The 14457-nt window shown below is 48.1% G+C and overlaps 1 protein-coding gene across 2 annotated transcripts; it reads left to right on the top strand.

The window, feature by feature from the left end:
* Positions 1 to 1606: 1606 nt before the first annotated feature.
* Positions 1607 to 11920, top strand: HRC (histidine rich calcium binding protein). Of its 2 annotated transcripts, XM_035136219.3 has the most exons (6): positions 1607 to 2860; positions 3223 to 3293; positions 8142 to 8210; positions 8346 to 8397; positions 9528 to 9564; positions 9900 to 11920. In XM_035136219.3, exons 1-6 carry the CDS (start codon positions 1732 to 1734, stop codon positions 9934 to 9936), a joined length of 1395 nt encoding a protein of 464 aa, XP_034992110.3. In that variant the 5' UTR covers positions 1607 to 1731; the 3' UTR covers positions 9937 to 11920. The 2 variants fall into 2 exon arrangements, with proteins under 2 accessions (XP_034992110.3, XP_088511268.1); XM_088655142.1 differs by lacking the exon at positions 3223 to 3293.
* Positions 11921 to 14457: the final 2537 nt, after the last annotated feature.

Genomic DNA, 14457 nt, shown 5'->3' on the forward strand with positions numbered 1-14457 from the left:
TTGGACAAAACCAGGTCTCACCCCCATCCTCCTCCTGAGGGGATTGTGACCTGTTCAGGGGAAGTTCCTGCACTGTCATCTGGAGAACAGGACACCAGCAGGAATGATCCAGGTCACTGCAGGCCTGCGCAGGTATTTATAGATCTCGGCCAGCTCTGTGGATTCGGTTTCAACCGCTGGGACCCATCAGCACATTCCTGATGCTGCAAAGAACGCTGCCTCTTTAAAAAAATAAATAAAGTGCTCTGGAGCATCACCTTGGCTCCTGAGTCACTCCTTTTCCTCTCTGTCTTGCCTCCCTATAAGCCTCCTCCTATCGCCATATCCTTGGGCTTTATTTAAAAATTGATTGGGCTGTTGCCTTTCGTAAAACTCAGAAATGGCATCTTTCGTGATGGTGGGGAGTTCGGCCTAACTCCACTTTAACCATCCAAAATCAGAGGGGATAGATGAAAGACTGTCTATCAACTATCTATCTATCTATCTATCTATCTATCTATCTATCATCTATCTATCTAAAAAAATTCCTTCCAGTAGCACCTTAGAGACCAACAGCTCTCTCTCTCTCTCTCTCTCTCTCTCTCTCTCTCTCTCTCTCTCTCTCTCTCTCTCTCTCTCTCATCTATCTATCTATCTATCTATCTATCTATCATCTATCTACCTATCTATCTATTCATAGCAGCCAACTCCTAGGGATCAAGTGGTCTTCAGGCCCCCCAAAGTTGATGGGCACTGACATTTAAATGGTGTGTGTGCACCGCAGCCACACGATTATGCGTGGCAGGGCTTACCTGGGCCTCCCAAGTTGGCACCCCTGCATCTTTCTATCTATCTATCTATCTATCTATCTATCTATCTATCTATCTATCTATCTATCTATCATCTATCTATCTATCTATCTATCTATCTATCTATCTATCTATCTATCATCTCTATGCTGATTTGTTTCAGTGTATGCACAATATAAAATTGCTCACTTTCCAGAGTTTAGACTGAACGAAACAAACAAATGAACAAGAAATTGCAAAGCAATTTCTACCAGCAAATAATAAACCACGTGGTTTAAAAGGGGCATTTTCTGTCCTCCCCCTGCTGTTCTGCCACCACACCTCTGGTCTGCCTGATCCAATAATATCCGGATATCAACCCTAAACCCATTAGGCCTTCCTCTCCTTTCAGGAAACAGGGTCTTAGGCCTGTTGCTCTCGCTCCTAGGTGCCAGATAAACCATGATTCTGAGCTTCCACTTTCTCTAGCGCACTAAACCACACATGTACACATGCATATATGCCCTCTCTCTCAGAGAACCCAGGAGGAGTCTTGGCTCTTATTGCTCCCCCCTCTGAAGTGAACAGAAACCCTGCTGGCTTCCCTGTCACATTGAGGGAGTGAGGCACAGTTGCTCCCAACGGCTAAGAATAGCCTGGCACTATGGCAAGCAGCTTAGATACCTCTCCCTTCCTCCCCGCCCCCTCCAGCCCAGCCACTTCATATAAGGGCACGGCAGGGCCCATGGCTTGGTACTCTCATCTATCTTGGAGGCTGGGCTAGGCAGCCATTGGCTGTTGGCTGAAGGGCTAATCTAGGCCAGCTGTAGACGTCGCTCATACAAACGGTGGGCTGGAAACTGTATATTCCAACCCCTTAGCTCTCCCTGCGGGCTGACGGCCTTTCCGAGTTGCTTGCCTCTGAGACTCCTGAGTGTGTTGCTTCCACCCACTCCCTTCTGCCATGGCTTCCTGGAAGGCCCTGACAATGGGCCTCCTTCTGGTCCTGCTCTGCTCGTTCAGGCTCCCGAGAGCCTTGGCAGAGGATCAGCACCACCACCATGACCACCACCACGGAAGCCAGCATGAGGACGGACACCATCACCACCACGGACAGCATGATGCTGATGACGATGATGACGAACATTATCACCATGCCAGCTACCTTCATGAAGCAGGGCATCACCAAGGAGGCCACCATGATGACGATGACGATGATGATGATGAGGAACACCATCATCACCACACTGGACATCACCATGCAGAGCACCATCATCACCACAGTTCCCACCACGATGATGGTGACGACGATGATGATGATGACAACCACCACCATGACAAGCATCATCATCACCATGAACACCATGGTAACCATCACCATGACGATGACGACGACGACGATGATGATCACCATGGCAAACATCACCATGAACATCATGGTGACCACCAGCACCATGATGATGATGATGATGAAGACGATGACGATGATCATGGCAAGCATCACCACCATCACGGACACCATGGTGACCATCACCACCATCAAGAGCATGATGATGATGATGAAGATGATGACGATGATGACGACAGTGATGAAGAGGAACACCATCATCATGAACATCATGCTCACCACCATCACCATGATGATGATGATGATGACGATGACGATGACAACAAACATGAACATGATCACCAACATGAACATCATGGTGGTCACCACCACCACCATGGTGATGATGATGATGATGATGATGACGACGACGATGACAGTGATGAAGAGGAACACCATCATCATGAACATCATGCTCATCACCATGAGGATGATGACGACAGTGAAGAAGAAGAAGAACATGCCAGTCATCACCATCACCATCACCACAATGACGATGACCAGGAAGAGGCCCACGGGCGCCATCACCATACGGAAGCTGACGAGGGCAAAGAGCACCGCCACCGCCACCATCACCATGGTGACGAGGAAGACGAGTCCGATGAAACGGCGTCCAAGGAAGAAGATGAGGATGAAGGGCACAAACACAAGCGCCCCAGGCACGAAAGCCATGACAAGGCCAAGAAGCACCACAAAGAGGGAGAAGGTGAGAGAGGCTTAGTGGGTGGGGTGGGGTGGATGAGGCCATGTTGGCTTTCCTTAGGGGTAACCGACCCCTGGCTTTCACAAATGTCCCCAAGGGCCCATAAATTGTGGCTGTCCTCCCTTCCCCTCAAAGGACCCCGTGCTTTTTGCCAGCTAGGCCGCGCAGAGAAGCTCTTGGCTTTCCCGACACACTTGGCGTCCCTCTTTGCTTATCCCAGGACCCCAACTTTCTCCCCTCTAGCACCAATATGCTGGGCCCCCAGAACCACCTGGGGTCTCTCAGCTGCCCTCTAGAACCTCCTCCCTCCCCCACCGGGAGGGACCCTTCTGGACATCTCTATATGTCTTTCTTTTCCATTGAAGAAGTGGAAGATGACGAGGACGACGAGGAGTACGAGGCAGGCTCTCTGTGCCATTACTGTGCCTTCTGCAAGGTAACGAAGGAGAAACCTTCGCCTGCATACCTGCTCAGCTCTCCGGGGTGGGATTTGACCGCCCAAACCGTTTGTGGTCGAGCCTTAAGGGTCTCCTCTTGCATGCCTCACATCTTTGCCCGTTCCTACTTTAGTCCCGTTGCCCATTAATCCGCAGCATGACTGCTTTCTCTGCTCCTCCTGAAACAGGCATAAGTTTCCTTCTCATTGCCCTCTGATGAGACGTGTGGATTTTACAATATGTCTTCACACTTTTCCTTTCCTTTGGATCTCTGGAGGAGGAAGGAGGAAGGAACTCTTGCCTTCATCTCTCCATGGAAGCAGCCTGAGCTTAGCTCTGCCATGGCTTCTCCCTCTTCCTGTCCTTGTTTGCCGTTATGTCTTTGATGAGAGTCTGCCTTATTTTTGCACGTCCTATTACAGTGCGCGCATGCTCGTTCTGAAGGTCTGGCTCAGAGATGGGTTGATGTTCCTGTGTTCTTCTTTGCCTGGTCCCTGCCTGCAACCCCCCCTCTTCCTCCCCAGATTTATGGATACGGATATACTGTACATGACATAGTGATCCATGATCTAGGGAGGCCACATCTTCTACTTTACGAGTCTTCTACTTGAAGGTGTCCTCTGTTTGAAGGGCTACCTGGTCCAGGTCTGTTTTACAGGGCCTTGGAATTGCCCATCAGTAGTTAGTACAGCTAACCTGGGTCTTCCCCACCATGTTAAGATAGAATCATAGAATTGTAGAGTGGGAATGGAATCATCTACTAGTTCAACCCCCCTGCAATGCAGGAATATTCAGCCATCCCATAGAGGGATTGAAAAGAAGTTGGAAAAGAAGTTAACGAGTTACAGTACAGAAAATTTAACCAGGAACTATGATCCTGCAGAATAAAGGGCATGAGCATGTGCAAAGGGCATGTGCAGAGTGCGCCTCCCTTGGACCTCTGTATTTAATATGACAATTTGGCGATACAACAGTATTCCTTTGTGGGGGGGGGAGGAAACATTTTATGATTCCTGGTATTGGTGGATGCACGATTAATAAATGCTGCTTATATCTCAATATTTCTTGACTTCATTTGCATCCCTCCAAGTTTGGCTTCGGGTCGATGACAATTTATCTGCTCACCAAGGGGTCAATGAACTCAAAAGCCTGCTTGAGCATGGGAGCGATTGGCCAGTGGTCCGACAGTTTCGTATGTACGGCTGTAAAACAGTTTCATAGCCTGTTGACAAGGTGACGGAAAGAAACTTCACCCACGAGATTTCTGCTTTGCTGCGCCTATTAAAGACACAGGAGCCTTCGTGGGGGATGGGGAAGGTGCCAGCTTTATCTTGAGGACTAGGCAGTTGGGGAGCAGGGGAGAACTAGGAAAGGGAGCGTATGGTTTGTGAATCACAGCCTGTCTCTTTAAAAAAAATTGAATTGCACCTCCGTGTCACCTTCTCCTGGAACTTCATGTGACTGCAGGAGTTCTACATACAGTACAAGTCTATGCCTGCCTGATGCTAATAATAATAATAATAATCATCATCATCATCATCATCTATAATAATAATAATAATTTATTATTTATTATTTATTTATTTATTTATTTATTTATTTATTTATTTATTATTTATACCCCGCCCATCTGGCTGGGTTTCCCCAGCCACTCTGGGCGGTTTCCAACAGACATTAAAATACAATAATCTATTAAAACTAAAAGCTTCCCTAAACAGGGCTGCCTTCAGATGTCTCCTAAAAGTCTGGTGAACTTCTTTTTTAAAAATAATAATTCTTTATTGGTTTTATATAAACATCAACATCACACAAACAACAGATATTAAAAGACAATAATATTAAAAAGAATAAAAAAACAAAAAATAGGAAAAAGGAGAAAATACAATTATTATTTTTTTACAAAAAATACATTAAAACAAATATCCAGATACACCTTATAACTTACTTAAAACTTTCCCAACCATTATTTCTTAGACTTCCCCAGATCCCTCCTAACTGATTTCCTTTTCAAGTCCTCTTTAGCAGTTTCTTACTCATTACTTCAAATATTTATCACCACTGCAACTAAACCTTTACATTTTAATCACCACTGCAACTAAACATTTTACATTTTTAAATTTAATTCATTTATCTATTTTCCTCCCATCGTCATTCCTCCCTAATGCCTTAACAACAAAATATTCCCATAGATATTCAATCTTTTAGGTTCCAAAATATTTCCCTAAATAAACTTTACATTTCTTCCAATCTTCCTCCACCGTCTCCTCTGCTTGGTCCCGGAGTCTTCCTGTAAATTCCGCAAGTTCCATAAAGCCCATCATCTTCATTTGCCATTCTTCTATAGTAGGCAGTTCATTTTTCTTCCAATATTTCGCAATTAAAATCCTTGCTGCCGTAGTAGCATACATAAAAAAGTTAACATCTTTTCTTGGGATTTCATCCCCAATTATACCAAGTAAAAAGGCTTCTGGTTTTAAAAGTCTGGTGAATTTCAACTCCCATCAGACCCAGCAAACAGAGCCAGTGGGTAGGGCTGGTGGATGCAGTGCAGGAAAGTGAGGTGTTTTGATTGAGCAGCCAAATAAAAGCAGCTGGGGAACCTGCGATTTGGCAATTTCAGATATTTTGCAGGGACAAACAGGCTCAGAATCCAGAAACTGAAATATAGAATGAAGTGCAAAATAATATTTTCAGTGGGGTTCTGGCGATGGTGGTTTCCTACGTGGTGTTGAGAAGGATAACTATAGTGTTGAGGGACCGGGAAGAATCGGGGAATTGCCACAGAACTTCTTGGCATGCAGATGGTTCAGTTTCCCAATAGGGTTGGCAAAGACCCCTTCCTGACACCCAGAAGAGTCACTGCCAGTCAGGGTAGACCAGGTGTCCCCAGACTACGGCCCCCGAGCCGGATGCGGCCCAATTGGCCTCCCAATCCGGCCCGCGACGACCCCCGCCACCCGCTGCCGCCGCCCGCTCTTGCGGCGCGCTGCGCGGCGGCGCGCTTCCAGATCTGAAAAAAATTGCCGAAAATCGTTTCTGCGCATGCGTATGGGCCTCTCCCGACCCAGAAGAGGTCATTTCCGGTGCACTTCCGGGTCGGGGGAGGTGCACTTCCGGGTCGGGGGAGGCCCATACGCATGCGCACAAACAATTTTCGGCGATTTTTCCGGCCTGGAACCGCGCCACCGTGCCAGTAAATGGGTGTGCGCATGCGCACTGGCGCGCACTCCCCCACCCTCCGGCCTGAAGGCAGGTAAGTCTGGGGACCCCTGGGGTAGACCATACCAATCGAGATGGACCAACAGCTCCCTGTGTTTCTATTGGGACCCTCCAGGGTTATTGTGCATTCACGATTAGTTGTGCCTGTTATGATATCAGGGCAGTTATACGTGACCCTGCCTTCAGTACTGTTTACCTCTGCAAAAGTTTCGGAGTGGTCATACCGCATACCCAACAAATGTCTTGGGAAAACCGGGACATCCCATCTTTTCATGCAAGTGCATGAGGGCCATTTTGGGCACTGAGATCTTGCCGTGAGAAAAGTGCTTTGGGGGGGGGGCACGAATCTTGCGCAGAGCCCCCAAATGTGCATTTTTTTGGGGGGGAATGCATGTTTTGGGCTCTGTGATCTCGCACGAGTCACATGACTCATGCACAGCCACAAAGATGCGCGTCTCGGTTTGGAGATACCACATGTTGGAGGGTATGATACTGCTTCATTGAATCCCCCCCCTTTTGGCATAAACTTTATTAGGGTTTATCAAGAAAAATACAAAACTGAATATCAAATATATTTTCCTCTCCTTTTTTGTCCAAAATAAGGCTGTGTTCTAAAAACCATTAAAAAAAGCATAAAGATACCGCTTCATTTCCAACCTCGGTCCAGTATACCTGAAGGAGCGTCTCCACTTCCATCATTCTGCCCGGACACTGAGGTCCAGCACCGAGGGCCTTCTGGCGGTTCCCTCGTTGCGAGAAGCCAAGTTGCAGGGAACTAGGCAGAGGGCCTTCTCGGTGGTGGCGCCTGCCCTGTGGAACGCCCTCCCAACAGATGTCAAAGAGGAAAACAACTACCAGACTTTTATAAGACATCTGAGGCTTTTCAGGGAGGCTTTTAATGTTTAATAGATTATTGTGTTTTATTTTTCTGTTGGAAGCCGCCCAGAGTGGCTGGGGAAACCCAGCCAGATGGGCGGGGTATAAATAAATTATTATTATTATTATTATTATTATTATTATTATTATTATTATTATTATTATTATTATTATCCAACCAGTGCATGCCCTGTTAACTTCCTGCTGCAACCCTGTAAGTTTTCATGCTACAAATGTTCTTGTTTGGGGTGGTTGTAGTTGTGGTTTTTGGTCCTTCTTTTGTTGTGCTATTGCCAGTGCTTTTTCTGGGGGGGATGCATACCCCTAAACATTTTGTGAATCTTGGTACTTTTGCCCATTTACTGTATTTACTTTTCTCGATTTGAACTATAAAATGGTCATTTTCTTGAGTCAAAATGAGAGTACCCCTAAACATCTTTTTTTTAGGAAGAAAAAAAAGCACTGTCTACAGTGTAATGTTCCAGATAGCAAGAATGTCAGGGAAGCATCACAGAACAACTAATAAAGGGAAATGTTGTCTGAATTTACAACTAATGCACTAGTATTGCAACCACGAAATGCTGCCCAAAACGCCTGCAAAAAAACAAACAAACGAGAAATTCACCACCCTGAAGGCGCCACATGGGCAGAGTGGTTTGGTTGTGGCATGCAGGACAAGGAGGGCTGTGCTGTGCTGAGGACTCGCCACGCATACAGACCCAGCTAAGTTTTCCTGAATTTCCACCCCCCAGGATTGCGACAAGTGTGACAAGTGCCCCTGCAAAGAAGGCGACAGCAGCGAATACTGCGCAAGCTGCCAGGTCAGTGCCGCAAACTTGCCCCTCCCTCCTCCCCACCCCTTCCTTTGCCCCAGACTTGCTACTCTGGTTTCGTGAACCTTAACCACAGCAGTGCCCTGCCCGACGGTCACTCCTTTTATCTCTCTCTCTCTGCAGTATTGCCATTATTGTTACGTTTGCCCTGTGTGCGAGACGGCCTGTGCACCCGGTGAGTTGATTTTCCCCTTTGCGGCTTTAGCATTGGCTTGGGCAGGTGGGATCTACTGGTACACCTCTTTTCTAAGTTCGGCTGCTGTGGTTGGGGAAAAAGCAGGAGCAGATTTTTGTATGGTAAGTCAGTGGCCAGTACAGAAAACAAAGTCCTTGGCTAAGAATATGTTCAGAGGTACCCTGTTCCTTAATTTTAGGCTACATGCACACACCGTACGTTTAAAGTACACCCCACTCCCCCCCCCCCAAAAAATCATGGAAACTGTTGTTTGTAAAGGGTGCTGGGAACTGTAAAGGTAAAGGGACCCCTGACCATTAGGTCCAGTCATGACTGACTCTGGGGTTGCGGCGCTCATCTCATGTTATTGGCCGAGGGAGCCGGCGTACAGCTTCCAGGTCATGTGGCCAGCATGACAAAGCCGCTTCTGCCGAACCAGAGCAGCGCACGGAAACACCGTTTACCTTCCCGCTGTAGTGGTACCCATTTATCTACTTGCACTTGATGTGCTTTTGAACTGCTAGGTTGGCAGGAGCTGGGACCGAGCAACGGGAGCTCACCCCGTCGCGGGGATTTGAACCGCCGACCTTCTGATCGGCATGCCCTAGGCTCTGTGGTTTAACCCACAGCGCCACCTGCATCCCTGCTGGGAACTGTAGCTCTGTGTAATTTGGGAGAATGTCATTTAAATGTGCTCTAAATCTATGATGTGTACTCAGCCTAAGGGTATGTTTGCGCCTGGCTCCAGTTTGTGGGTCTTGGGTTTTTGAGTAAAAATTGAAGTAGATCCCGGAAGCCATCTGTATGACCACCTCTGGGTTAGCAGATCGAGTGTCAGACTTGGACTGGGTGGTTGGGGGTGCGGGCTAGGAAGGACCTGGGTTCAAATCTCAGCTGAGCCATCTAGCTCACTGTGTCGCCTCAGCTGAGCCACCATGTCGCCACATATTCCACTCAGCCATTCTCCATCCCCAGAATATGAGAACGGCAGCCAAGAAATGAGCAATAAACACAGCAATAAACAACTTCATAAAGTTTGTTTTAATAGGGAGACGTAAGCTCAAGGTGAGCAGGTGGTAAGTGCCCTAGGGACAGCAAAATCCTGACTTGTTCTGTTTTGTGTTTTGCAGGGAGCATCGTAGATGAATTATCTGGAGCCTTATTTCAGTAAGTAGCAGCCCTTCATCCCATTCGAATCCTAAGGAGAGGCAGCAGCTGAGCTCCAAAATCTACTTCCTCCCATTTCCTTGTGTTGCAGCCTCTGCCCCTGGAGAGAGGACAGCCAGGATCCAGAGGAGATCCTGCAGCTTCAACCTCCAGTCTTGTCTCGGCTTGCCGCATAAAGCTGGGGGAACTCTTTTCTTTCAGCCCTCAGTTTTCTTCCTCTGTGAAATGGGAACAATATGAAGTCTCTCTCTCTTTCAAGGCATGCAGATCTAGGACAGGCATCTGTTTGTAATGAAAGACCCTAATTTAAACCCTTTCTTCTCTTTTTCTTTCAGGACATTTGCCACCATCTTTGAGCAGCAGGAGCACTGAAGCGCCCCCTGGTGGAGAAACCAAAGTTAGGAGGGGGAGGGGGGAACTAGGTGACCCTTGACTTATTTATTTTTGAGCCAAACTGCTTGTGAAAATAGGGGCACTTGGAGAGTCTGGTGTTGATAACTTGAGTCATCAAGGAATAAACGCAACTGGGTGAACCAGCTTTACAACGGCCTCAACACTTGCTTCACTGCCATTTTCTCCCCAAGGAATTCTGGGCATTGTGGTTTTTATGAAGATGCCAAAGACTCTGCCGAGCATCACATTGTCTCCATAGCATTACCACAGTCCCTTTCTGATAAACCACAGGTACCTTTGACCCCTTTCCACCAATGTTACTCAACTACAGTTCCCATCATCCTTGGCCATTGGCTATGCTTGCTGGGGCTGATGGGAGATAGAGTTCAGCCCCATCTGGAGGGCCAAAGGTTCCCAATTCTTGCGATAAGCCATCCTGTGGCTCAGGCTACACTGGATTTTGCTAGAAACCCAAAAGCTGGTTGTTTTAATGATGTTAAAGCTCCTGTGTATTTAATAAGTTCTCTAAAGCAAGGGATTTTTAATAGGCGTATGATAAATTGCCCTGCTGCCTTTTGAATGTTGTTGGATTTTAGCTTCCATCAGTCCCAGCCAGCATAGCCAATGATCAAAGAGGATGGGAGTTGTAGTCCTTCGATATTTGGAGTGCTGCATCTTCCCCATCCCTGCTGTCTTGGCCATTTGTCTTGAATGCCATAGTTGAAATTCCAGCATGATAAAGGGGGCTGGACAAGTTGACCCTTGGGGGTCCCTTCAAACTATATGATTCTATGGTTCTATTCTGCACTGGCCCCTTTTCTCCTTGCACATCAAGCTGTGCCTGGCGAATTTCCTTCATCCACAAAAACTGCTAGAGATACAGAAACATTCTCTGCTTTCAAATCTGCAGTTTTGTACAGATGCAGAACATTTTGCCAATCTTCTCCTAGGGCAGAATAAGCCAACGTGAAGCCCCCCCCCCAAGCTCTAAACCACATGGTCTAAACCACGGAGCCTCTTGGGTTTGCCGATCGGAAGGTCGGCGGTTCGAATCCCTGCAACAGGGTGAGCTCCTGTTGCTCTGTCCCAGCTCCTGCTCACCTAGCTGTTTGAAAGCCCGCCAGTGCAAGTAGATGAATAGGTACCGCTGCGGCGGGAAGGTAAACAGCATTTCCGTGCACTCTGCTTTCCGTCACGGTGTCCCATTGTACCAGAAGCGGTTTAGTCCTGCTGGCCACATGACCCAGAAAGCTGTCTGTGGACAAACACCGGCTCCCTCGGCCTGAAAGCGAGATGAGCGCCGCAACCCCATAATCGCCTTTGACTGGACTTAACCGTCCAGGGGTCCTTTACCTTTTTACCTTATGAAACCATTATGGGAAATTGTTATTGCTGTGCAGAGGAGCATGGAATGCAAATAAGGATCTGCCAAGCAAAGCACGTTTGGCAGCTTCTTTTGGGAGTTCAGAAGCAAAAGGATGCAGGGCACTTTCCAGACAACCTGTTTATTGAGCATTCAGTCGGATTTGTCCGTGGGAAGGTTAGATGATGTCATCACCTTGAAGCAAGCATTATCCCACACTTTGCATTGGAGTTTCCCTTCATCACAAAAGGCCGTTTTTGTGAGGGAGCAGGTTTGTTGCAACCCGAGTTTGCCGTTATGTGGTTGAGTCCCACCTGGAACTTGTGACAGTCTGGAAGTGCCCCAAAGGTACAAGCAGGATACTACCTGGCAGTGTATTTTTTTCCAAGAAGCAAACTCTGTGTAGACGGCCTGAAGACAAAACTGCATGTGGAAAAACACTGATTTCGTATTTTGGGACTCTCCTGCTTTGGCTCAGTCCAAAATCCCATCTCTCTCCTTCTCCTGTTACGGATACTCCACATCACCTGCCTTTTTTATTCTTAATTTATAGCCATTGCTTTGTCTTGTTTCCATGGAAAATAAAAACACTTCTTCTTCTTTTGCTTCCGACATAGTTGCCGTTTTCTCCAAAGCCTCTACCTATGGTAGAGTGAGAAATTGGGGTGAATGGGAGCAGAGCCGTCTTTCCTACTGGGGCTAGTGGCGCGTTGCGCCAGGGCGCCAGCCTCTCAGGGGCGCCCCAGCGAGTGGGGGAGCTGCGCAGCTTTGCCAACGGCCTCCCCTTTCCCTGCCGCCAAGCGCCACGTCCTCCTTTCCCCATGCCTCCACCACCATCGGGGAGCAAGCGCCCATGCCCTCTGCACGGCTCCTGCCGCATCGCCCACCCCGGAGCAGCGGCCAAGGCCGTCGCGTCCCCCAGCGCCGCATCACCCGGCCCGTCGTAGCAGCATCCTCCTCTCCCCGTGCCTCCGCCGCCGGCGGAGAGTGAGCGCCCGTCCTCCGCCACCCCAAGACACATCATGGTGCTGCACTGGGTGCCACCAGCTCGTAGGCTGCGCGCAATGCGCACTCTGCCCAGCAGTCTACAAGCCGGCGCAGCGCCATGATGCATCTTGGGGAGGCGGAGGATGGGCGCTCGCTCCCCGGTGGCCTTGGCCGCTGCTTCGGGCTGGGCGATGCAGCGCTGGGGGACGAGCCCCCCCCTGGCATTCCCCAAGGCAGAGCGCCTGAGCCGCGACGACAGGGGCACCGGGAGGGGGGCAGGTACGTCGGGAACGGGGATGTCCTCCAGTCAGGGTGGGTGAAGAAGCTGGCTTCTTGAGATGGGCATTGTGGATTTCATTTGCTTGAAGGGCAGGCAGGGCGCTGGAGGGATCTCTGAAGCACGGCGCTGGATAGGCTTAAGACGCCCCTGAATGGGAGGGTATTTCTCCAGGTTTTAGAAAGGTTGTAATTAACGCATCTCCCCCTGGCTTTTCCCCTCCATATGTTTCCCTGCCCCAGTTTTTATCTCTTTGCTTCTTTTCCACGGATTTGCTGGCATGGACCATGTCCACCCTACAGCATTTTAGTAGTGTGCTATCCCACAACAGCCTGGAGTGGAATTCTGAACACCATGCATTCTTATGCCACTTTACCTGTCATCGTTCTCCCTAAAGAATCCTAGGATCTTTAAGTTGAGGGTGCTAAGCACCGCTAGGAGACCCTCCTAATCCCCTAAAACAAAACAAAACAAAAGCTACAATTCCCTGGGTAGACGGAGTCATTGCTAAACCACTCTGGGAAATGGGGGTTTCCTAGCACCCTTAACAAACTACAGCTGCCAGAATTCTTTGGGGGAAGCCATGACTGTTGAAGTGGTACAAGAGTGCCTTAAACGACTCCAACGAACGGGAGCTGCTGAGAACTGAACCAAACTCTCGGCCACAAAGCCCCATCTCAGGTTCTTTTTGTTATAATGGTCCAGTTATGGCAGCTGGGGGTAGGATACCAATCAAACGAAGGTCATTAGGCAACCAAATGCAAGTTGTAGCCAGGATTCGGGATACCAACAAATGAGGGCAATATTGCACCAATGTCAGGATTGCACTCTTAAAAATCACAACGCCGGCACGGCATTGATGGCGTTACTGGGGCCTCAAATGTGGTCGCTACCAGGAGCCCCTTCCGAGTAGACAAAATAGTTAGGGCTGCACTGAATCCACTGGTCTGACTCTCAGGCAAGTAGGGTTAGGATCTCAGTCTCGACATTGTAATTCCCTTCAGACTTTGGCTGGTCTCGCTAGAATATAGAAGATTTGGGGGCTTATAAAGACTGTGACAGAGAACGACATTTTGCAGGTGTTGCCCAGTGTGAGAGAGAGATCCTTCAGGCAATGTTCCTTGTTGTTCAGAAGAGAATGCTTGCTGACGAATGAAACAAAAATCTGGAGATCCTAGAAAATCTTTTCAAACTTTTTTTCTTTTTCTTTTTTTAAACATTTCCTATCACTCGCTCCACTGCGGTCCCGCCATCCTCTCCCCTTCACCTTGAGGTAAACTGGAGTTGAGGCGATCAGGAGAACTCTCCTGTACCACCTCCGCTTCCTGTTTGCCCCTCACAATCTCCCTGATAAGAATTATTTTTTTAATTTTTTTTTGTCAAGGTTGTATTTTTTCTTCTTCTTCTCCCCCACCCTCCCTACTTTCATGCAAAACAACCCCCTTTGGTTTGCCCCTCACCCCCGCACACCCTCCCCAGGAAAACAAAAAAACAAACAAAAACAAAACAAAAACAAAAACAAACAAAAACAGAAGGCAGAAAATATAAACATCAAATGAAAATTATGGGCGTGCAGGGGGGAGGGGGTGGGGGGAGAGAAGGACACATTATTAAATTAACAGAGAACTTGTAACGGCGGTCGAAAAAAGAAATTCAATTTACAACAAGATTCCACAGCACAGATATACACAGAAAATACAACTCTTATATTACAGTAGTCTTGGAAGGAGGGGTGGGGGTGGGGTGGGGTGGGAGGGTCTGTGTGCCATATTGTAAAAGTCCAGAGTTCAATTGCCCACCCCAGGCTGAGATCTCCCTCTTCCAGTTTGAGCATCTCAAACCTGAAATCCTGACTCCCTGCTCCTCTTAGAGA

This window comes from Zootoca vivipara, chromosome 12, assembly GCF_965207765.1.
Source record: "Zootoca vivipara chromosome 12, rZooViv2.hap1.1, whole genome shotgun sequence".
In the NCBI taxonomy this organism is placed as follows: Eukaryota; Metazoa; Chordata; class Lepidosauria; order Squamata; family Lacertidae; genus Zootoca; species Zootoca vivipara.

Excerpts from the sequence above, each read along its gene's own strand:
- HRC (XM_035136219.3), top strand. The coding sequence starts at position 1,732 with ATGGCTTCCTGGAAGGCCCTGACAATGGGCCTCCTTCTGGTCCTGCTC. Across the intron at positions 8,211-8,345 it reads AATACTGCGCAAGCTGCCAG|TATTGCCATTATTGTTACGT; the intron begins GTCAGTGCCGCA and ends CTCTCTCTGCAG. Across the intron at positions 9,565-9,899 it reads TTATCTGGAGCCTTATTTCA|GACATTTGCCACCATCTTTG; the intron begins GTAAGTAGCAGC and ends TTTTTCTTTCAG.